This window comes from Vombatus ursinus, unplaced genomic scaffold (genome assembly GCF_900497805.2).
Source record: "Vombatus ursinus unplaced genomic scaffold, bare-nosed wombat genome assembly UNPS02014781.1, whole genome shotgun sequence".
Taxonomy (NCBI): domain Eukaryota; kingdom Metazoa; phylum Chordata; class Mammalia; order Diprotodontia; family Vombatidae; genus Vombatus; species Vombatus ursinus.
The window spans coordinates 38724926-38750608 of record NW_020954559.1 but is presented as its reverse complement, the minus strand read 5'-3'; the positions used below and the strand labels follow the sequence as shown (position 1 = coordinate 38750608).

The following is a 25683-nucleotide window of genomic DNA, read 5'->3' as shown; positions in this document are numbered from 1 at the left end:
GAACCTATATCAGACTGTGCCCCATCCTGGGGAGGGAGGTGGGGAGGGAGAGGGAGAAAAATTTAAAATTCAAAAGCTTATGGAAGTGATTGTTGATAATTCAAAATAAATTAAAAAAAAAAACCAGAACAATATTTGTCCATCTCCAGGCTTCTAGAATTGCTCACATTCTCCAAGATTCTTCAAAGATCATTAAGAGTGGTTCCATTATCAAAACTACAAGTTCTTTCAAAATCTTAGCAACTACTGCATGGCAGTCTGGAGATTGGAACTTATTTAACGTTGTAACATGGTATAATAAAAAAAATATTAGAAAGATAAAAAGAAAAAAAAAAGAAATTGGCTCCTGTTGCCACCCCCACCCCCACCCCCACCCCTCCACCCTACCCAGTACACATCTACCCCAGAGTAGGGATGGGAAACCTGGGACCATGAGGCCATATGTGGCCTTCTAGGTCTTTGGGTGCAGCCTTTCGACTGAGTCCAAGTTTTACAGAACCAATCTTTTTATTACAGGGATTTGTTCTATCACGTTTGGATTCACTCAAAGGGCTGCACCTGAGGACCTAGCAGGAACCTCGAGGCCGAAGGTTCCCCTTCTCCCCCAGAGCGTGCAATCTCAGCCATAATCCACTTAAATTTCAAAGAGGCTCACCCCCCAAACATTGTACCAATTAATTAGCCTTACCTAAAAAAACATACAACATAGGGTAAAACACATGATCCCACTGACACACCTAAATGTCAGGTGATAAGAGTACTAGGTCCAGACAAACAAAGAAAAAGAATTTTTTATTAGCATTGTTACAGGCAATGCATACATATGAACTGATCCTTAAAGTGTACAACCCCAACCAAGCTTTAAGCAGATAAATCAGCAGAGTGAAATCTATATTGTACACATGTGCAGAAATAGGATCACCCTGGAACTTCAAACAGAAGAGTGAAATTCACTTTACAAAAAATGTAAATAAAAATAACACCCATTTTATTTTAAAAAAGTACCATCTCTTTAAGTGGCAGAGCATTAAAAATACCAAAGAAATATTTTGTCCAATTGAATTCCTATTATAAGGTCTGAATATTGCATTGCTCACCCTCTGCACATGCCAGGCATTTTCTGGTTTTTAAAGCTTAATTTAAAGAGTTTCAGAGCCCTGCCTTCTGTAGTACTTTAAAATGTTTAGTTTTTGATTTCTCAGTTGTTATTTGAATTTCTTAAGTGTATCAGCATAACAATTTGCTAACTTACATCACAGGGCAGCTATAAGTAGTAAGACTGAAGTTTTCCCTTTATGAGGCTTAAATCTGAAGTAAAGAATGAAATAAATGAACACCAGTCTTAAAAAGTTAAATGATAATGAAGTCAATGCCAATTTAGAAAAGCACTCTTAACCTTAGCTTACATGTCTACTTTGGTAAATATTAATCTTTAACCAGTTAGCAAAATATTTAACCAAGTTAGCAAAATTAACACCATCATTTCAGAAGATACTCTTTTGTGCATAGTAAATGTTGCAAGATGGACTTCACATTTGATAAAGCAGACTTTGATGGGGGGGAGGGGAGGAAGGGGACAGTAGTTTACAAGAAAGTGTGACTCCCTTTCAATACCAATTTAAGCTCAGGGAAATGAACCATAGGCTTCTTGCAACTACTGTTGATCTATAGTGGTGGATAAATAAGTGCAATCATTAAATTGTCTGATATCCAGCATGACTTCTCTTTCTTCCAATGAGATAAGCAATCAAGACAATGAGGACCAGTCCAGCAAGCGCGCCACCAACAGCTATGGGGATCAGCATGTTGTTTTCATCCAGAAGACATTCCTCCACTAAAATGAAAAGGAGGCATCAAATGGTTAAATGAGAATTTTTTTTCTCCAAAATTAAGCCCTTCTTTAAAAGAGACTTTGTAGCCTCATTCCTGACTTATATAAATATCAATTGCGGGGGGAGCTAGCTTGAAGAGGACAGCAGACTATACAAACCCAGCAAATACAAAGCAGAGCAAATCCATTCCTTCCATCACTAAAGAGCCATAATCCTTAAAGTAATTACACTGTTCCTAAACATTTAGTATAACTTAAGAGTTACAAAGAACTCTTAAATTATGCTATTTATCACAGAAAGAGTAATTCTCCACCCCATAGAGTCTAGATTTGAAAAAGAAAGGTAGCATTATAGAAGAGATTAAAAACAGGAATCTATGATCTTACTAATCCATAGGATCCCATCCTGGTAAGATTACTTTAAAGCTTTCGAGGAGACTACTGAAGACCTGCAAATATTTTAAATAGGTTTTACTTACCTGATCCAAATTTGTCACCTTCAACTTTGAAAGCCTGGACCCAAACTCTGAATATGTTGACTGAAAATGAGTCTGTGACTTGAACATTTTCTTCTGCATTACACTTGTAAGAATTCCCTACAGTGGCTTGTAGCTCCTTCAATGAATCATTGAAAGCTTCAAAAGTGGGTTCTATATAATACATAAAGTTTTTAAAAAGTCAAATATAATTCTGCAGAATACTAAGAAAAGCGTAAGTTACTCACGATCAAATGAAAATAAGAGTAAAACTCTTACGTTTAGCATCAGGCAAAGTTGTATTTAAGAGGATCCCTTGCAGGAAAAACTTGCTGGTAGTTGCATTCTTAAAAAAAAAAAAGACATTAAATGTTATACATATTTGATAATAAGACTGGTCAAATAGAACCCTGAGTTTGGAACCAGAATAAACCTACACGTGTTTAGAGAAGTCACAGCAACTATTATGAGGGAGATAAATTCCCTCAGCAAGCTCTTCACAGAATCAGAAGAATTAAGTAGTAACTTATATTTTGCTAAAGCAACATGGTCTAATGGTACTTTTCTTGGATGATGGTTCAAACAGAAAAGAAACATGAATAGGGAATGAAAGACTCATTCCATTATTTTTTCCATTTTTTTTAAAAGACCTGTGATTTCATTGGCATTTGTGATAACAACCTCCCACCCCAACAAACACTCTCTGGAATGTGTAGTTTTAAATTTGCCTAAGGTACAGGGAAAGTAAGTGACCGGTTCAATGTTACTAAGCCAGTATATGAGAGAAGTGGGATTTCAACCTAGTCTTTCTTTTTCTGAGGCCTCATACTATAATACCTATTCCTACCCTTCCTCATTTCTAAATGATTCCTAAATCTATTAAAAAAAATACTCCATATTATCAACTCAATTCAACAAGGATTTTTTAAGAACCTACAATGTGTTGGGTACCATGCCAGATGCTCAGTAGGAAGATAAAAAGAAAACAATCCCTTTCCCTCAAGGAGCTTGCATTCTACTGGGGGAGGAAGAAGAATTCCTGTGTAGTTATAGATATAATATATACAAAGAAAATATGGAAGTAGTTTGGAGGGGGTGGGGACAATTGGGGGCATCAGAAAAGGCCTTGTGTAAGAAGGGGCATTTGAGCTGCTTTGAAAAGAGCCATACTCAAGCTGAGGGGAGGCAGGGACTAAAGAAGGACATCATTCCAGGCAGAAGAGATAGTGTATGCCAAGGCACAGAATTGTGTACAGAGAACAGCAAGTGGGTCAGTTCAGTTGAACACAGAGAATATTAAAGGAATAATGCAAAATCAGGCTCCAAGGATAAGACAGGTTCTGAAAGGCCTTTTAAAAGGCCAAACGGAGGGGTTTGTGTTTTACCCTAGAGACAAAAGGGAACAACAAAAGTTTCTTAAAGTAAAAGTGTGGACAATGAGATTGCAGAGAAAAGCAGAAGTACAAATGAAAAGGTGAGAGGTGATAAGGCCTGAAATAGAATGGTGGCCGTGTGATTAAAAAAAGGGATGACTCTCATGCCAGTTGCTATCAAACCCTTTGTTCTCAGGACTCCTTTGCATTCTCCTAAAGTAATTGAGGACCCCAAAGAGCTTGTGTTCATGTCAATTATATCTATCAATATTTATCATGTTAGAAATGAAAACATCTTTTGTATCATTATAAAGAATTTTGACATTGAAGACTTCCCACACTGGACCATACTTTGAGAATTGCTGCTCTAGGATAAGATTCTCAAGAATTTTAAATTATTTTGTTATTCTGCCAGTGTCTAAGAAAAACTAAATCTAGAGTATACAGTCCCCCGTTTCTAAGTTTGACACTACTGCCTTACAGCAACAGATCCATGAATTTCCGGGGCCAAGGTCCTCAATTAATTCCAACATGACTATACTGAAAGATTGACTTGCTCCTCCTAAAATACACCTTTTGAAGCCAAGGCCAAACCTGTCAGCTCTTCTGTTTTCACCCTGAGTCATCTGAGGACCTCGATATGCAGTCACCTATCAAAATGATTCTTGCTTTTTGCTAAGACTTAAAACACCTAAAGATTGGCTAAACTGAAGCAAGTATAGTATCCCCTTCAAAGTCCTCCTCCATCCGCCCCTCTTCCAAGTGAAAATTATTACCATTCCAAAACGGAAAACAAGAGTGGAATTTTCAGTGTACAGCTCCAAGACTGCCACTTTCGGGCTACAGCTTCCATTTACAGCAGTCTTATTTGGGTTGATATTAAATATTCTTCTAACACTCTAATGGGAAAAAAAAGTTAGCTATTATTCCATGGATCATTTGTAGAAAAAAATTACATTACGGTTTGTTCTCAAACTGTTTCCAAATAAACTATTTTTTCTTCTTCCTTGCTCTATTATGACAAATGTAGACAGTGCCATAGAAATTATTTTTAAAATTAATGAGAAGTCTCTGAGCAAATCCCTAACACTACACAGAGACAGAAACAGCATGAAGTTATTAAAAAAATCTCTTCACAGGCATTACTTAATTTGATTGAATGGTGGACAGCTCTGAAAACCATTGTTTATACTCTGATCTATATCGACGTGGATAACAAAACTAGCTAAAGGATCAAATAACTGATCACACATTGAGGTTTTCCATTTTGGCTGTGTTTCTCAAGTGTTGTTTAAGTGCTCCTGTATGCTGGCCTCACTGTGGCAGTAATAATTTAACAAATATCAACCATATATGTACATCATAATATGTATAATATAGCAATATATTAATATAACATGTACATTAATAGCAGAAACTTCAACTACTTCTCCCATTCCTTGCTCCTGCCAGATTGTGTGCTCTCAATTAATTTCCTTCTTCCTCATTTTTTACTGTTTCTCCTATATCGTGATACTTTTTCATTCATTCTTTAGAAACAATCCTATGCTGTTATATCTTTTTAAAGACCAGCAGGAAGAACATATTAGAAAATGAACACATTAAAAATGTTAAAAGTATATGAATGTGCAGATCTCTGGGTTATCTCAAAAGAATTATCCTCTGCTGTTGTTGGTTATTCCAAAAATGTTGCTTACTAGTATAAAAGAATGAAGCATCCAGAGGTCTAACAAAAAAATGTCCATAGCCCACATCTCCAAAACTTTGGTCAGCTCTGGAGTCTAGAGCTGATCCTTTAATCAAGGGAATTTGCTCTGTGAAGTTTGGAGTCAGTCAAAGGGCGCACCTGAGAATCTAGAGGGCCACATGTGGCCTCCAGGCCACAGGTTCCCACACCCCTGCTCTAGACCATTATAACCCAGAATAAAAAAAGTTAGACACACACAATTTACTTGACTAGGGAAGCAAAAAGATGAGTCATTAATGAGTCCTAGGTAACCAGAGTCTGAGAAAAACTCAATTTTTCACCTAAAGTATTCACTTAGTACAGTATTGATAACTGTATTAAGACAAAGCTTGAATCCAGAAAATACCTCCCTCTGCTTCTTTACATAGGTAGGGAGGCAGGGTCAGCGGAGGAGGAGACTATTAGTGTAGAACAATGCACATACTGTTACATATGTTGGTTGGTTTGAAATGCTTTATCTCCTTTTAAATCTTTGTTAAAAGCGATTGCTTCTTTTGTGTATATTTGGAAATGAAGGTGACATAAAAAAGATCAATAAATGTAAGATTTTTAAGAAGACAAAGCTTATACTAGACTTAAAACTTGGAAAAGAATTACTAGTATCAATTATATAAAACCTAAATTTCTATATGTAGAAAAATTATCACATGCCAGCTGGGTGGCACTGTGGATAGAGTACTGGCCCTGGAGTCAGAAGGACCTGAATTCAAATAGGGCCTCAAACACTTGACATTACTAGCTGTGTGACCCTGGGCAAGTCATTTAACCACAGCTGTCTCACAAAAACAAATAAAAAAAAAACAACAACAAAAAACAAAAATATCTCACTAAAGATGTCATATGCAATGAAAAAAACATACCGTATTGTCTTTTTTCTCATAGGTGATGTTCAGTTGTAAGCCCATGCTGGCAAGCAGACAGGTTCCATTTGGGCCGCTCACATTATACTTGGAAACAGCTGGAGTTTCTGGTGTAGGAGGTGTGGTAGGTGCTGGTATAGGTGCAGTTGTTGGGTGTGTAGTAGGCACTGGGGCTGGGGAAGGTTTGTCCTGACTGCAACGAGTTTCTGGTGGAACAAGGAGAGGTTTGAATGTGGATGATGGAAGGAATGGAAAGTTCCTATTTCTTATAACCATTAACTCCCATAAAATCTAGTGTCTTTAAATAGGGCTAAACTTTGATCTGTTTAGATTCACAGGACTGGAAGAAATCATGAGAGATGAAGGAAATAACATATCTAAAGCCATCAGTAGAATTTTAAAGAGCTCTTGAGAAGGAAATTCCACAGCCTTCTTTGTTAGTCAATGTTAAATATTAAATACCACCTGTCAGAGAATTTTTTTAATACAAGTTGCTTTTGCTATAGTTTACCCATATCCTCTTAATCTATTTTAGTAGAACTGCACTCTCCTATGAATAAAAACTCATCTAAATCTGGAGAAAATGTCTGTTTTTCTGCTTAACCAACATGCCATTAATAATGGTAACAGCTGTCCCCGAATATTTGAATAGTTCACAAAGGTGGCTTTGTCTGTTAAATTAGGGTAGTAACTTGACCCCAAAACCCCAAAGATAATTAAAACCTTAGCTGAAGAAGAACCAGAATGATAGATGTTTTTTGAACAGAATAATACTACTATTTTAAGTATTTTAAATTGTCTAAAATAAAATACATTCAACTCACAAGGTACTATTAACTTCATATGATCATAATGTTTCTTTTTTATAATTTAGTTAATAAAATGTGAGGATTATCCAAAGAAAACACCAATGTATTACTGCTTCAAACTGTCAAGCTGTTATTCAGTTGCAAATAGCATCTACTACCCAAATATTTTTTTTGCTTTATCCTACCAACATTTTTTGTCAATTAGGCAGTGAGTATCTAGCCCATAGAATCTAGTCCATCCTAAGTAGGAGGAAGCTAATCAGTAACTCTCTCTGTTTCATCTCACACCTAGAAATTAATCATCTGATTAATAATAAAAAGTCCATATTGAAAGGCTTTGGGAAGATACAAGCTACTGAACTGTGCATACCCTTTCACACAGCCATACCACTAGTAGGTCAACACTCCAAAAGAAATCGAAGAAAGAAAAGGATCCATATGTACAAAAATACAGCAGCTCTTTTTGCAGTGGCAAAGAATTAGAAACTGAGGGGGTGCCTGTTAATTGGGGAATAACTAAACAAATCACGGTTGGTATATGTATATGACAGAAGGCTATTTATTGTACTATAAGAAATGATGAAGGGGATGGTTTCAGAGAAACATGGCCAAGATTTGTGTCAATTGATGCAAAATGAGCAGAATTGGGAAAGCAACTTATACAGCAACAGTAACATTGTAAAGACAAATAACTTTCAAAGACTTAGGAACTTATGAACATAATGGCCAATTACAATTCCAGAAGACTCAGAGAAGAAACATGCTTCTGAAGTACTGATTTTGAAACCTAATTTTTTTTTGACAAGGTCCATGAAAGAGTTTATTCTACAAATAAAACTTTAGAAAACACAAGTAAAATACATCCAATGGCAGTACAATAGAAATAAAAGCCTAAGTAGAAAACAGAAGTTTAGTGAGGACTATAGCTACTAAGAAGGAAGGGAAACAAGTATTTATTAAGTCCCTACCACAGGCACTGTGCGAAACATTTTACAAACATTATCTCTTTTGATACAACTACCCTGAGAGATAAATGCTATTAATTAATCCCCATTTTACAGTTCAGGAAACTGAAGTAGACTGAGATTAAGTGTCTTGTCCGGAGTCACTCAGCTAGTAACTCTCCGAATTTAGTTTTGAACTTAGGTCTTCCTGATTTTGGGGTCAACATTCTTCATTAGGTCTGTGGCTGCCTAAACCAGAGCAAAATCTGCTTACAAAGACAATTTGCAATTGAAATTTTTATCACTAATTACTTTAATTAATGTCCCATGCTTTAATTAACTGTCCCATAGTTTTTTCAGCCTTTCATATTTTTAATGAATCTTAAGCCTCTTTAAAAAAAAAAAAAAAACTTATAACAACCTCTGGAGTTGTATGCATACTATCACCATGTAATTTCAGGGAATGTGTCTTTCTCAGCTAATTTTAGTGTTAAATACACTCAAGACAACCTGAATTCTGAATTTGTATGTGTAAGGTGGTGCCCTACATGTACTGATACTGTTGGGTCTGGTAATGAAATTAGAGGTTTGTGCTTGTTAAAGCACTGCAAAGGCAGAGATCCTAACTTTCTCTAGAACAAAAAAGGCACCTTAGTCTCGTGGTTCCCTTTCCAAAGAAATATTAAATGGAGTGGTAGAAAAAAGGGAAAGATGGAAAGAAAATTTTGGAACTCGAGTCTTTATAACTATTCATGTAGTTATTCTGGATGTGAGATCTATGTCCAGTGATCACTGAACTGACATACTATTAGAAGAGCTAAATAACTTCAAGATTGGTATTTTTGTGATAAATGAAACTAGAAAAAAAAAAAGTTGCCACTAAATGGAGGTACAGCTTCATGGGCTCTCTTTGCCAGGGAAGAAAAAGAAGTAGTCTGAATCGGTTTCATGGGACACTTGGTCATCTCATTTTTTGCTGTGCCCTTTTAAAAACATGAACAAAAGATGAAGAAATACAAATTTATTCATCAACACATATTGGAGAAGAGGAGATGGTGGAATGAATGTGTATGGAGATGTCAGTAAATGTCAGAAATTATGGTTCAGATTTGAAGTTTTACTTCAAGGGCCAAAAATGTAAAAAGCACTCAGAAGCTTCATGTCAATGTGTCATAGGGGGCAGCTAGGTGGCACAGTGGCTAGAGCACCGGCCCTGGATTCAGGAGGACCTGAGTTCAAATCCAGCCTCAGACACATAACACTTAATAGCTGTGTGACTCTGGGCAAGTCACTTAACCTCACTGTCTCACTAAAAACAAAACAAAACAAAACAAAAAAAGAACGTTTTCCAGTTACTTATCAAAGGATGAGGGAGAGATACTAAGCAACGTTTAACAACTTCAGTCTGACTTGTGAAAAGTGAAAACTGGAAAATAGAAAAAAGACAACAATATAATGACTAGGACAGGGGTGGTGAACCCGGAGCCTCAAGGCCACATGTGGTTTCAAAGCCGAAGGTTCCCCACCTCTGGACTAGGATCTCCCCTGCTTCCTGCAACTTTAAGCAATGGAAAATAGCCACCGAACAAAGAGGCTAAAAGTGATCAGAGAGGCAGCTAAATGGCACAGTAGACAGAGTATCGGCCCTGAAGTCAGGAGGATCTGAGTTCAAATCCAGCCTCAGACACATAGCCCTCACTAGCTATGTGACCCTGGGCAAGTTACTTAACCCCACTGCCTTGCAAAAACAAACAAACAAAAACAAGTGATCAGAAACAACCTAAGCAAGCTAACATCTGCTCTCCTTCCTAAAGAGAAATGTGGCAGCAAAGGGCCACACTAATAACTGTAATGACTGTAAACTACTACAGAAGAGTGGTAAAAGACTACAGGCAGTACTACTGTATAAAATGGTGGGTGAGGGAAAAACACACAATGCTAAGAACATTCATACAATGCTAAGACATCCACAGATAAAACTGGCTGGATAATAAATGTAAATGGAATACAGTTTTCAACATTTCTATGACTATATTTATTATCAGTGAGAAAGGAACCACTACATTCGAGCTCCTAATACTTAGGCGCCCCAATGTGGTATAAATACAAATGGTAATTAAGATGATGCACAATGAAGTACAAAGCACCCTGGATCTGAAGTTAAAAGGCTGAAATATCATGGTTCTGCCACTGTGTGCCTGGGAAAGTCATTTCACACCTCTTGGGACTCAGCTTCTTCATCAATCAATAAGCATTTATTTAAAACACCTTCTATGAACTATGTACACTATGCTGAGCCCTGGAATACAAAGAAAAAGAAAAACACAGTCCCTGCTCTTAAGGAACTCACATTCTAATGGGAAACACAAAGTGAAAATCAATAGGTATGTCCAAGATATATACAGTGAAAATGGGAGGGAGTCTCAGAGGGAAGGGACATGAAGGGTGACTACAGGGAAATGTGTCCTGGTGAAGGTGGAGCTTGAGCTGAATCTGAAAAGCAAGTGAGAAAAGAGAAATTCCAGGTATGGGGACAGCAAGTGCAAATGTATGGAAGGAAAGAGATGGAGTGTTGTCTGGAAACAAGTTGACCAGTATAGCTGGATTCTAGATTCTGTGAAGGCAACCATAAAGACCGGCAAGGCACGCTGTGGCCAGGTTGTAAAGGGCTTTAAATATCAAACAGAGGAGTTTATATTCGATCTTAGAGGTAATAGGGAGCTAAAAGAATTTACTGAGGGGACTGGAGGTGGCATGGAAAGGCTGGGTCCAAAGAAGGAGAACATGGTCAGACCTCAACACCAGGAAATGCTCTCTGGTAGATGAGTGGACAACTTGAGTGAAGAGAGACAAGGCAGACAGGCCCACCTGTATAACGAAGGTACAGAGGACAAGATGACCTCTAAGGTCCCTTCCAAACCTCTAGGATCCTCTGACCTTTCTCTCCCTGCTGTGGTAGCCTCAAGGCAACAGGGAATCTGTAGATTCAAAAGTATAAGATAAAGAAATAGAGAAAAAGTAGGAATGGTTTGGGAGTACTGACTCATAGAACACAACACTAAGCAAGGAGGGAATGACAGGGACATAGTCTTCTTATTAAAAATATTTTGCTTCTTCAACTGAACCTTGGGTTAAAACAAATATTAACTCTTTAAAAATGCATATACTTCTATAAGACTAAGGAGGCTATATGGTATTAGTATTACTGAGATTTGGCTTATGTTGCTTTCCTTTTTAGATCAATTTTTCCTTACAGCAACCATAGTAATCCATCAGATGACAGAATGTAGTTATCTGGATGCCAGCTTTTGTCATCCACAAGCTGTTTAACTGAATTCAGAATGGAAAGGTAGGAAAGGAGACAGGTTAATTTTGCAGCATGAAGCTTTCTGGGAGTTAGGAAAGGGACAGGAGGAGCCTAAAATGAAAGTTGTAGAGAAGGGCTTAGAAGAACACAGGTTTGAATTTTAGTTCTGTCACTTACTAGCTGTTTAATTTTATAGAGATCACTTCCTTTCTGGGCCTTAGCTTCTTCACAGGTAAAATGCCTTTTTATTACTAGATAATCCTAAGTTCCCTTCTAGTTCTATGAACCATAAGACCGAGGTTCTGAGGAGAAGGAACCAAGTTTACCTATTTCCAAGTGTCTGTGTATAATTTTCATCCCCCTCAAAAGAGAAGTCTTATTTATGTCTCGTGACCTTTTGTTCCCAGGATCCCAAATTCTGGTTAAAATTACGGTTAAGGCTAAGAATGGTTTTTTTTGTAACCTAGTCATTCTATCAAAAACAGCAATGAATCTTGTTCCCTGCCAAAGTTTCCAGACCCCTTATTTTAGGAGCCCTTCTCTGGGTACACTGTAGTTTATCAATAACCATTTTAAAATGTATTCACAGAACCGACCACAATATTCCAGACGTGGGTCCGACCAACACAGAATACAATGAAATGACTACCCTCACTTATTCTGGACATCGTATATTTATGAACGAAGCTTGATCTTACAATGGTTTCTTGGCAGTCATGCACTCACATTTACTAAAAATCCTAGGTCTTTCCCCCATGAGGCCTGTTCTTTTACCACTGTTTTTGAAGACAAGAATAAGACTTTACATTTACACTTATTATATTTCAATTTGTTAATTCTAGCCCACTAAGATTTTTGTGAATCTTGATTAATAACTTACAGTTAGATTGTACCTTCCACACAGAAATCTTATGAGGCAGGTAACTAATTCATCGGATGACAGAATTTAGTTATCTTGATTGCGGCTTTTGCAATCCAAAAAATCTGAAAAGTATGGCTTTTGTCACTTCATCCAAATCAACAAAAGTATTAAATAAAACCTAGATCACTGCTGCAAAATACTAGAGACCTCTCTCCAGGTTGACTCTGCTCTATTAATCCACTTATTTGAATTGTCAATCAGTTGTGAATACAACTACACTACACTATCACCCAGCCCATAAATTAATATTTGGTGCCTGTGACATTCCTGCAAAATGAGGCAATCTTATCAAAAAAGTAATTACTTTACCAAAACTGTTGTCTATGGGGAAATATATCCAAAAGTTAATTTATAAAAATGAAGTTTTTGAACCCTAATAGATTGGGGGCTGACTTTTGCTTTTAAATTTACTAAGAAATCAACTGTTACATAAGCTAAAAGGGCTATTTTACAGAGTTAGGTGAAATAATAAAATGCATTTGGAGAAATAAAAGATGCAAAATATCAAGGGAAATGCTGGGAAAAGATAGGAATGAAGGGTATTGAAATAGTATTTCCAGAATGCAAGCTACACTATAAAGCAATAATCACCAGAACCATTCAATACTGGTTAAAAAAAAAAAAAAGGAAAAAAATAGGTCAATAAAACAAGACTAAACACAGAAGAATCAGAATTAATTTGAACTCAGTAACGCAGTATTTGATAAACCCCAAAATATATATTACTTAGGAAAGACAAGGAATTGATGTGAAAACTACAAAGTAGGCTGGTAGAAATTAGGTTGAGATCAATATCCAAAAGATGGAAGCAAAGGAAGGTAACAGTAAGAATAGAAAAACATGGCACAATTTTGTATGAATAGTATCAGGACAAAAATGGTAAATGCTGGAAAGACTGTAGTAAGATAGGAAAGATAGGCACATTAATGGATTATTGAGGGAGTTATCTATTGACCAGTCCAACTGTTCTGGAGAATATTTCCACTGAACTGAATATTCCCTTTGACCCATTGCCTGCACCACTATGCATATACTCCAAAGAGAAAAATTGTCTATATATAAAAATATTAATAGCAGTACTTTTTTTTAAGGCAATTGGGGTTAAGTGATTTGCCCAGGGTCACATAGCTAATAAGTGTCAAGTGTTTGGTCTGAGGTCACATTTCAACTCAGGTCTTCCTGACTTCAGGGCCAGTGCTCTATCCACTGCTCCATCCAGCTGCCCCCAATAGCAGTATTTTTTACAGTGGCCAAGAAGTGGAAATGGAACGCCCATTAATTGGTACTATCCATTGTGACAGATGAATGTAATGGGATATTATTGCACCATAAAACCTGTGAAGTGATGGAGAGCAAAGTACATAGAAGCAGAACAATGTAAACAATGATCAAAGTTTCTCCATCTTATGGGAAAAAAGGAAGGACCAGAGAAAAGATAAGATCACCAGGGTAAACAACTCAAGAGACAAGGCAAAGCTGTTAATTTCTTATTTGGCCTGATTTTGCTGCCAAGGAAAATACATTTTAGACTGAAAATGACATAACAATGGCTCGTGAGAAGTTGGTATCCCATAGAAATAAGGAGATAAAAGAAAATGTTGCTGCACTCAATGAGAATTAAATCACCTCACCCAAACAAACAGTATATCCTGTGATACTATAAGAACTGCCAGCTATGACTGCACCACTGTTTGTGAAAGCTGAAGGCAATGGACTAGAAGGGAGTCAGTAAACGTAACTCCACTCCACTTCTGCCACTAACCAAAGCTATATGACCATGGACAAACCAAAAATCTTTCTAAGCCTCAGTTTTCTTGTAAGCAACTCTCTAAGTCTAAAATTCTATAAAAGGTAGCAAACTTCCAAATTATTTTCTAGACCTACTCATGAAGATGAGGTGGTCTCTCCTCTATACATGAGACAGGGTTAGGGCATTTAGCTTGCTCTCATAAGGTAATGGGAACCAGGACTGAGGAGCAGTGGGGAAGAAGCATGGACAAGGTCTACTTCCCTGCCTCCTCCAAACAGATCTAGAAAATGAACTAGATTTCATTCTAATTGGGAAATCCAAGAAAAAAAATTACAGTGAGCCCTTTTTCTGGCACAAGTGAACTTTGGACATCAGAGCCATCTGTAGACACTGGGGATGGGATCTAGCAGGAAGGCTGTGTACCAGGTAAGAAGAGGTCTCGAATCCAGAAGAGAGGGGAATAAACTCATGCAGGGTACAGGAACAGTGCCAACTGGCACTTCTTCTGCACAATACCCAGTTCTGGGTCATAGATGCAGAGCAGAATGAGGAAGGAACTCATGTTTAGGGGTGGCATTCCAGGTTGAGGAATAGTTTCATGCCCTAGGTCTAGGCTGTGTTCTGAGAAAGCAGTTAGTTCAGAAGCAAGCAGCAGTTGTGTGGTTCTAACCCCAGGAGCAAAATGAGGTATCAGTTTCAGATTCCAGCCCAGTCTGAAGCCTGCACTGGCATAACCAGGGCAGGAATCCTAAACCAAAAGAGAACCTGCAATTCTGTCACTCTGAACCATCAGAACAGCCAGCTATTTACTGAATCCAGCAGGAGTCTACTGAAACTCCAAATGGGGCAAGCTCACACGACTACTGCTCACAACTAACCGTAAGTCAGGAATTTGCAATGTTCAGACTTTGTCCTGGATTAAACCACTTTGGGAGAACTAAAAGCTTGCAGATTCCCAATCTGAGATATCCCTGAGGTCTTGGAATAATACAACACTCAATATCCCAAGAAAGCAGCAATAGGACCACAGCTTCCCTCCAGAAGTGCATACAATTCAGCCCTGATATAAAGTCTGAAATGAGGAAGTAGGATGGGGGAATGAGCAAACAAAAAAAGAACCCCACAATTAAAAACTACTATATTGACAGGGAAGCTGAAGACACAAACCCCAAAGAAGGGAATCTACAAGCAAAACCTCAAAGGAAAACACAGCTTGGGAAACAAGTTCAACTACAGTTCCTGAAAGAGATGAAGCAATAGTTAAAAAGTATTAAAAATGATTTTTTAAAAAAATCAAATGAGAGTGCTAAAGGGAAAAACTAGAAATCTAAGAGCTATGAAAAAAAATGTAAAGAAAATTAACAGCTTGGAACAAGAGGTACAAAATGTTAACCAAGAAACAAACTTAGAATGGCCCAGAGAGAAGCTAATAAGATGGTACAAGTTCCCAGTACTTTACCCTTTTCATCAGTACTCATCAACCCTAATCTGAAAGGCCAATTTAGCTGAAAGCTGAGCTGGTCTGGCTCTACTTAAACAGTACAGTTTACCAACTTACTGTCTGCCAATATGAATGCTTATCCACAAATTATTTTACCCAGACATAGTGTGACAGGAACATAGTAATGTTTAGTCACTGCAAACAAGCCAAAATAACAGAGTAATTAAAAGTACTTACCTTCCTTGCTGAAGCTGTTATTTGAAAGGTATGCCTGAATGGTGACATCACTGAGGGTAACTGTTACATTATTCATAGTTATTTGGTTACTGCTGACACATCTGTATTTTTTATCTATGTCTGCCTGAATATCAGTTTTGGATTCCACACTCACTTCTGTAAAATAACAAAAACAAAAAAACACAAATATTGCATAATTTCACAAAAGTTCCCTCCCTAAATTTTCTCCATAAACTGATCAAATACATTTTTCTTTACCTTCGGAACTTTTACTTGCATTATGGAAGAAAGCTTCATCCGACAAGTTAAAAGTGAAACGTAATAGTTGAACTTGGTAACTCTTTGGAGTCCTTGTGAAATTCATAGTCAAAGTATGTCCTTTTCCAAAACCAATCACTAGGATGGGATTAGAAGCATTCTCTTTACCACAACTGCTGCTATTCAATACCACTGCATTTTGTGGAAGTTCAAAAGTTGTATTCTACAAGACAATTACATTGAAACCTTGTTAGAATAAAGTTTATTAAGTGGATACGTACCTGTGATTTGTTGGGGAGAGCTCACTCACTCATAAGGGAACTCACTCATAAGCGAACTCCCTCTATACCAATACAGATCAGCACTTGTCCCACAACACATATTCTTAGGTAAGATGCCTTTCAGAGGCTAAGTGATTTGACTATACACAACAGGTATGACCCAGAGGTGGGAGATGACCCAAGGATTCTCTGATTTCTAAGGGTAGCTTTTTATTGGCCACTTTACCTCTCTCACAAAGACCCTAAGTCAAAAAGAGTCCAAATGAAATATAGCAGCAAAAACATGATATAAAATGGTTAGCCTATTATATGTTACAATAATAATACTGTATTATAATGAAACACCTTGATATGTTCAAAGGAATGGCATTCCACTGTATTTAAGTAAAAAAATGAAAAAAACAAAAACAAAAACCCAATATTACCTGACAATAACATTCTGTATCTGCTTTCAATTACCGATACTTACAGTGAGAAAAATGTCTGACTTAAAATGTAATACATAAGCTGCCCATTTATTTTTACAACCTATTTTTTCACTGAAATAAGACTACCCGGAAAGTGCAGAGCAGACATTCATGCAAAGCATCAGCTTAAAGAAGAACCACTTCCAATAGAGAGACAGATCCCAATTAAACTCTTCCCGAAGGCAGGCTTTTTTTTTTTTAAAGCTTGTCATTTGGGTACACTTTAGTCAAAAAAACCCTAAGCCTCTTTACCCTTCCAACAATAGGTTAAAAATTGCTTTAAGAGTAAGAATGACAATAGTGTCAACCTAAGAGCTGGTTAAGAAAGAGTTGAAAGTAAACCATGGCTCTGGGTGAAGGTCAAAAAAAATAAGATGAAATTCAATGTTTGTTCAAATCAAGCCATTACTTACCACAATACCACTCTCACTGCTGTAGTTCACAAAAAAAGCAGCTGAGAAGTTAGCCATTATGCACGAAGTTTCAGTTTCATTTTTCACCACAAATATTGAAGATGCAACATGTATGAGTCCTGTTGACAATAGGGGGGAAAATCAAGAATTCAAATAAAATTATCTTTTGGAAAACAGGTCATTTCAAACTGAGGGGTGGTCCGTCCGTCGTCGCCCCCCCCAATCATGAATTACAGAAATTGAGAGCTGGAAGAAACCTCAGCAGTCACCTACCAATCTAATGCATACCTGAAGGAATATCCTCTATACTCAAAGAAACTTGAATTTCTGCTTTTTTGGGGGTGGAGAAAAGCCAGTACCTCTCAAGGCAGCCCACTCCCCTTTGACAGCTCTAACTGTTAAGTTTTTCCTGATGTTAAGCTTAAATTTACCTCTTTTCAACCTATTCTTCTCAAATAGGTTTAATCCTTCCCTCACTTGACAGCCCTTCAAATACTGAACACAGTGATCATGTCTCTTCTGTGTTTTCTCAAATACAGGCCCAATCCCTTCAAATGATCCTCATATCATGTCCTCAGACCCTTCACCATCCTAACCTCCTTCCCTTTGGACACTCTTAACTTATAAATGTCCTTTTTAAACCACGGTGTCCAGAACTGAACACAGTACTCTAGATGAGGTCTGAAAAGGGCGGGAGTAGGATGAAAATATCACCTCCCTATTCTTGGAAGGGATGCCCCCTCTTACTGCAGCCCAAGATTGCATTCACTGTTTTTGGTTGCTATATCACACCCCTGGCTCATAAACAGATTGCAGTTCACTAAAATCCTCAGATGCTTTTCACAATTGCTGCTAACCCCTGCCTCTCCCATCTTTTATTTGGGGGCTTGGTTTTTTATAGTTACCTATCTATTAGATTCAGACCTACATTCTAGCCTGTCAAGACTCTTTTGGATCCCCATTCTGTCATGTAGTATGTTAGCCATTCCCTCTACCTTTTATGTCTTCAGAAAATTTGGTGAGCATAATATCACTGCCTTTATCCCAATCATTAATAAAACTGTTAAACTGCACTATCTTTCCACTTTCAGATCCTTGGGATCCTCCACTGGATACCTCCTTGCCATGACACTGAACAGTTAACCATTATTCTAAGTCTAGAATGCCAATTAGTTCTGATTCTATATATGATCATGTAACCCACATGAATGGTGAGAAATATTTTTATCAAAAGTTTTATTAAAATCAACAGCAATATTGTATGATGATCAACTATGAATGACTTACTACTTCTCAGCAATACTATGATTCAACACAATTTTGAAAGAGTTATGATGAAAAATGCTATCCACTTCCAGAGAAAGAAATGAAGTATTTTTCACTTTATTTTTCTTGTTTTTTCCCCTTTTTTCTAGTCTGTGTTCTCTTTTGCAACATGACTAATAAGGAAATATGCTTTGCATGACTTCATATATATAACCTATATCAAAGTGCCTGCCTTATTAAGAGCAGGGAAGGGAGGGAGGGAATTTGGAACTCAAAAATTATAAAAATGAATGTTAAAAATTGTTTTTACATGTAATTGAGAAAAAGAAAATAAAAACATTCTTTAAAAAAAGTTTTACTAAAATCCATATAGAGGAGTTAGGTGGTACAGTGGATAGAGTGTCAGGCTTGGAGTCAGGAAGACATCCCCTTGAGTTCAAATCTGCCCCTAGTTACTTACTAGCTGTGTGGCCCTGGGCAAGTCACTTTACCCTGTTTGCCTCAGTTTCCTCATCTGTCAAATGAACTGGAGAAGGAAATGGCAAACCACTCCAGTAAATCCCAAATGGGGTCACAAAGAGTCATGATACAATTGACACTGAACAACAAAAATCCACATATAAACCACATCCACAGTATTCCCCACATCTACTAGTAATTCTGTCCTTAAAAAAAAAAAAGAAAATGAGGTCAATTTGGCAAGAGTGACTTGTTCTTGAGAAAGCCATGCTCACTTTTTATATTCACTACTTCCCTTTCTGGTATTCACCAACCACCTTTTTAATGATTTTCCAAGGAATTTAAGTCAAGTTCATTGGTCTACAGTTTTGTAGACTCTATATTCTTCCCTTTTTTGAAAAGAGAAACAAAACTTGCTTTTCTCCAATCTCATGGTGGCCCCTATTTTTCCACACAATCATTCAAATATCACTGAGTGTTGCACAATCACATCTGCCAGTTCTTTCAAAACCCAAGAATGTAGTTTATCTATAGGCAATGCTCAGATAGGTATCAAAATAATAATTCACCAAGAATAACTAAGTCATATGTTACTACCTCCTCATCTTTTTGTTGTCATTTCCAGGGTAAAACTGATTCTCTTTCGAAGAAGGAACAGAAACAAGAACCAGTTTGCTTTCTCTCTGTTGTCAGTTTATCATCCCATCCACATCAAGCAAAAGGTCCTATCTCCTTTCTTTGATCATCCTTTTTACCCCCCCCTTAATATAACTTAAAAAGCCTCAGCTTATTTTGAGGCTTAACATTCTTTACACTATTTTATGGATCTATGTAACTCTCTTATACTCATCTTCTGTTAACCTGCTCTCCTTCTATCCTGTGTACTTTTTTTTTTTAATTTAAGTTGGCTGGTGAGTTTCTTGTGCATCCAAATCAGTACTTTCAAAAAAAAATCCCATTTTTCTTCCTCATTGGATTTTTTCTCCTTTTGGGTCTTCAGAATTTCATTCTTGAGCATTTCTCATGCTTCCAGTCTTCTGACCTCATCAGCATCATCTCAATCTGCCCCCTCCAGGCATTAACGATCTTAACTGACAAATCTAATGGCCTTCTCTCAACCCGCATCCTTATTGACTTCTCTGTAGCATTTGACACTGAAAACTTTACCCACCTACACGTCCCTCTCCTTTCCAGGGATTTTCATGACACTGCTCTCTTGGTCCTACTCCTAGCTTTCTAACCACTCCTTTGGTCTCCTTTGCTGGAGCATCGTCCAAATCATGCCTCTGTCCTAGGCCCTCTCCTCTCTTAAGTTCTCTTAGCCGATTGTCCCACACACCAGAAATGTACTCCCTCTTCATTCTCACCTCTTTGAATCCCCTAGTTTCCTTTAAGATTCAGCTAGAAAGTCACCATCTAAATGAAATGTTTCCTGCTCACTCCCTAACTTCCCTTCCTTGAAAACATAAACTGTTTCTGCTTTTCTCTTTGTATCCCAACTGTTTAGCAAGCACTTAATAAATTCATTCATTCATTCACTCACTCATTGATTCATGTTGTTACCCTCAGAGAATTCTAAGGTCTTTGATACTGGTAACTTTTTCACTCTTGTCTTTTTTATCACCAGCAACTAAGAGAGAGACACACAGGAGGTGCTTAATAAATGCAATGGCCTATGGCCAAAAGTCTAAATACATGAGAATTACCTAGACAGCCACCCTGACTTTTAATCAGCCAAAGTAGTCAAATTTCAGTCTTTAAAACGAGGAGTAGAGCTGGAACTTAAATATATTCTGCATTCCATGCTTCCTTGGCTTGTGGATATGACACTGAACTTCTCTGTCTCATAATGAATGAGGAGGTCCTTGTGCTACAGTATACATGCTATAATAACAGTGCTGCTATAATAGTGGTGCTTAAATAGTGATCAAAGGTGTGGAGGGGTTGTTTGTCCCTACACTAAATAATCCCAGAACACTAAGCTTAAGCACTAATGTCAGCTTCCTTGCATACCTGATTTTCTAGAACCATAGCTCAAATTAGGTATGAGGTGGGAAAAAAGATTATCTCTAAGGTTCTGTGGGAGTGGTGAATTCAAATTCAGTCTAAAATGTAAGTCACTTTACCTGTTTACCTCAGTTTCCTAAATTGTAAAATGGGGATAATAACACCGCCTACCTCCTAGGTTTGTTGTGAGGATCAAATGAGATAATACTTGTAAAAGCACTTGGCACAAAGTACCATATAAATGCTTAGTTCCTTCCCCATCTCCCTAGAACTATTATAACCAATCTTACCAAAATTGTGCGAAATCAAAAACAAGCTTTGAGTGACAGTGGCCTGAGGGAACCTCTATAAGCAAAAAGTAATCAAATCAATTAAGAGTACCTACTATATGCTGTCATACTAGGGGCAGACATAAAGACAAAACCAAAACGTTCCCTGCCCTCAAGAAGCTTACATATTATTTGGGTGGGTCCTGAATTTTTGTTCTCTTAAAACTGGATACCTCTATATAAATTCAAGATAAACCATACTATGTCAATTTTCCTTCCAGAAGTCCCAAATACTAAATTTAAGTCCCAAGATGAAATAACCAATGAATTACTTATTCTATTTTTCATCAATTAATACAAAACTGACTTAAAGGAACCCTACAAAGTTCATTCTGGAACAGCCCAAAATAGAAGGATTTCCTATCTTGTCTGTGATCGCAAAAAGTCCCATTGTATAATTATACTTAATCCTGTTTATCTAAACGAGGATAGGTTGTTCTTCCTATAATTTGATCAGAACCAAGAACTTCTTGCTTGGAATACAATCACAGTTAGAATGCTTGAAACCAGGAGTGATGGGAAAAGTTGCATAAAAATCAATAAAAAAGCAGAAGTTTTGGGTTTGGGGTCAAGGTTCTAAAAGCTATATTGTGGTATGACCTTAATAAATTACTTAACTTGTACAAATCTATTTCCTCATATGTAAAATGAGAGGTGGGGATTAGATTAGCTCCATTACATCCCCTTGCAGCTTTCAATTCCCAGTCCCTGGGATACCAAAATATTATTAGAATGCTTATACATACACATTTAACTACACAGTTTTGATTTAAAATAGTCAGCATGGAAGAGAGGTTATCACATTTAACTATTAACCATGTTCATGTAATTTTCTAAAGAATAAATTTACAAAGTGGATAGAGCACCAGCCCAGAAGTCAGGAGGACCTGAATTCAAATCCAGCCTCAGACCAAACACTTGACACGTACTAGCTGTGTGACCCTGGGCAAGTCACTTAACCCCAATTGCCTAAACAAAGAAAAAAGAAAAAAGAAAAAAAAAAAGAATAAATTTACAAGTAGGTCACAATTCTTGCCAATATCGAAAATACTTTGTACAAGTATTTATCCTTAAGTCAGTGGACTATTTACAAATCAGTTTCCCACAGTTTCAGTAATATATTCCAATATATTAAGAAAGTTTGCTAAGGCACTTTTTAAGAAATCACTTAACTACCAAAATAAAAATGCTTAAGTGGTAATACTCTTCTAACAAAATCTAACAGTTTTATTAGATTTAGAAAGGTTACTACTTTCCTCCTCCGAACCATAATAAATCCATAATTTTGGTGTAGATAGGTATTTCTTCCCAACAGGTCTTTCCTGTCTCTTCAGGAATCCTCCTAGGAACATCTATCCAGTTTGCCTTAGGGTTTTCTTGTGAGCTTGTTAATATTTTTTTCCACGGGTTGCTAGACCTTTTCTCCTCAAGATATAATCCATCTCTCAACCACTCACTCCTTTTCCTGTTAAGTTTATCCTTTATGATAAACTAAGAAATTGTTTAGAAGTTAAAGGCAGGAAAACTAATCTCTTTCCCAGTCTATGAATCAACAGGAAAAGAAATTAGACACTAATGGTGACCTGGCTGAAATTGCCTATTTTATTTTTGTGTGGCTTTCTCAAAACCACACATTGCAAATAAGTAAAATATCCAAAATTACATGACAGCTAGCTTTACGAATGTATTTGAGGGAGAAAGTCAGAGGGGAAACACGTTTAAATAAATCTGTTAATGGTAGATGTCACAAAAATATCTCCTAAATAGTGTATACATAGTTATAAAATGGAAATCCACACCTACACAATTCTGAATATCATATGCACTAAAGCTCCAAATCCTAAAGTTGTACTTTTAGCAGAAAACCTGATACAAGTCTTCTTGTATCAAAAAACCTGATACAGGCCTCTTGATTTAAATTTAAATAAAAATGTTCCCTAGGCAACAAGGCCCAGCCCATTTGATTTCCCTTAGGGAAGAAAAAAAAACCCCAATCATTTATAAGAAAATTATTTGAATTGGCTAAAGTCTTCCAACTGAAAATAAATGCATACATAGTAAGTTTAACCAAGTACCTAGCACAATGCAATGCACCCAATGGAAAGGAAAAATGGAAAGACTATAATAAACCAATGAAGACACTGTAAACCTGTGGTAGATTATGCCTTCTCTTTCATTTAAGGAAGGGTCAATTGATTCTTAATCCATTCAAAAACTTGTCATAAGATTAGGAGTGATAACAGTAGTCAATGAAGGAATATAATTTTTTCCTTTTAATGTAGTCTAAAGGAGCTTTGCTTTTTGCTAGGCTCCACTTCACTTAAATCAAATTAATTTTATTTCTAGAAATTAAATTAATTTTAAACACAGGGTGTGAAAATAAGACTTAGCCTTTCCACAAAACAAGCAATTATGTAATTTTGAGACACACTTAACAAGAAAAGAAGTGAATGGTTGAGAGATGGATTATATCTTGAGAAAACAAGAATTCAACTCATATTATCAATATAGCATCTTATGGTCTATATTTGGAAATAAATTCGATATCCTCCATTTTTTTTGGGTGGGGTAAATAAGGAAGGACTTGCTGATCTCTACTCTAGCCTCATCCTCCAAACACTTTCAAGAGGCTGCCTGGGTTCTAGGAATTCAAGATCTTACTTCTGAATTCAGCAAAGGAAATAAGCTACTGGTGCATGACTAAGAAATGGCTTTTCCTCCCATATTTATACAGGTTAGTTCTGAAAACAACACGAAGAATGAAAGTTATAACACTTGTATGCATTTCTAATAAAAACACAGTAGGTACTGTATTGGTGACTTGACAAAAGAGCTGACTTGTTCAAACAACTCTACCTGTAACTAATTACACACAATGGCAAGGTTCACTGGTCACATGCAAAGGTTTCAAGTTTACTACTGGAACAAGGTCATCTCTGTACCTATAGAAGATTCAGAATTAAGTTAGTGTACGCTCGGTGGTGATTTCTGATTAAACAGGGTAAAGTTTAAGGCATATTTCACGTGTGTGAATATACACACACATTTATATACATTCTACCTTCCAAAAAACCAAACACATTTCTAACACTGATTTGCTGAGAACTTAAAGTAACGGGGGGAAGGGAGGAACCACCACATAGATAAGTAAACAGGTGATGGGGGGAATGGGTCTCAATATTTTGCTTAAGGTATGTTTTATAGGTATTATAGATGTATTTAGACTATGAAAATAGGTGCCAAATTCTTTCCATTTCCTTTCTCTATTCTTCAGTGAGTGCTTTCCAAGAAGTCCTTAAACTCTTTTTGAGGTTCAGGTGTGAAGCTGCACATATCATTTGAGAGGTAGAACATCTAAGTCAATAAGACAACTCATTTATTTGTATAGTGCTTTCCTCTCACAGCCCAGAGAGGAGAAAGGCAGTGAACAGTACTGTTCCAGTTTTACAGACAAGGAACTCAGGCTCAGAGAGACAAGTGACTTGCCCAAGAATCCCACAAGCTGTGGGAAGTGTCAGAAAATCAGAAACCCGAGTCTCATGACTGCAAGGCCATTATGTGGAGCCACTTCTAGCAGAGAAGCAAAAGCGTACAGCGTGCATGTTATAAAAAACTCCCAATCCTGGTTTTTGCAACCCCATTATATTTCAAGGCTGAACACGAAATCTCAAAAAATTCCCAAACCGACATTAATTTGGTTTCAATCTAATTTTAAGAACCAAAGAAAGGGAGGGGTGGGGGTGGTGTTGCGAAATCAAAGGCCGCACTCCAAGAGGCCCTGGGAATCACTTTCCTGGCCTCTCCCTGGGGAAAGCCACGGCATTAACTGGAGTCTCAACCAGGTGGGTCGATTTCTCCGGCAAGATCCGAACTTCTTACAGGCAGCAAGTGCAGGGCCCGCATGTTTTCCTTCGCTCTTGGCCCCGCTGACAAGGCCAGCAAAGACAACTATCTCAAAACCAGTGACCAATCGACAGATAAAATACGAGGCAAGGGCTTAAAAAAAAAAGTTTCGCTTTAGTTTAAATCTCAACTTAAAACGTTCTCCCTGGGGGGCTAGCAAAGGCCAAATCCGAGGCTCCAGTCCGTGTCCTCTCCTCAGGCCTCCGGGGCCTGGTGCTGATCGCTACTACTGGGGGGATTCGGGGTCATAAAACACCCGTTTATGCTACAAGGCGCCCCCCCCACCCCGTACCTCGTTCTGGCCCACATCGTCCTCATCCACTGCAGCTCCTGCAGGGCAGAGCCAACCAAGGCCCACGCCGGCCCGCCGGGCCGGAGAGAGAGAGCCAGGCCCGGCGCAGGGGCCTCCGTCTCCGCATCCCACCCCCCAGCCCGACCTGCGCCGGTCCTCTCTCTCGCCGAGGCCCGGGCCCCTCCCCGCCGCCTCCATCTTACCGAGAAGCAGCAGGAGCAGCCGCTGGGGCGTCCGGGCGCCACTAGGGCCAGCCATGGGTGCAGGAAGGAGTGACGGACGGATGGACGGATGCGGCGGAGAGGGCGCGC

General features: G+C 37.8%; 1 protein-coding gene across 1 annotated transcript; it reads right to left on the bottom strand.

Moving 5' to 3' along the window:
- Positions 1–769: 769 nt before the first annotated feature.
- Positions 770–25683, bottom strand: LOC114046246 (lysosome-associated membrane glycoprotein 1-like). The gene is made up of 9 exons (XM_027866506.1): positions 25576–25683; positions 17117–17235; positions 15956–16178; positions 15698–15853; positions 6288–6493; positions 4457–4579; positions 2587–2653; positions 2311–2481; positions 770–1834 (listed from the first exon to the last, which is right to left on the bottom strand). The coding sequence occupies exons 1-9, from the start codon at positions 25628–25630 to the stop codon at positions 1695–1697; spliced, it is 1260 nt and encodes a 419-aa protein (XP_027722307.1). The 5' UTR covers positions 25631–25683; the 3' UTR covers positions 770–1694.

What these genes read in the sequence shown, in the direction of transcription:
- LOC114046246 (XM_027866506.1), bottom strand. Translation starts at nt 25,630, where the DNA reads ATGGCTGGCCCTAGTGGCGCCCGGACGCCCCAGCGGCTGCTCCTGCTG. An exon ending in ATGAGAAAAAAGACAATACG is followed by an intron (nt 4,580 to 6,287) that starts GTATGTTTTTTT and finishes TTTTCCCATTAG; the next exon opens with AGTGTTAGAAGAATATTTAA. An exon ending in AGGTGACAAATTTGGATCAG is followed by an intron (nt 1,835 to 2,310) that starts GTAAGTAAAACC and finishes TTTTCATTTTAG; the next exon opens with TGGAGGAATGTCTTCTGGAT.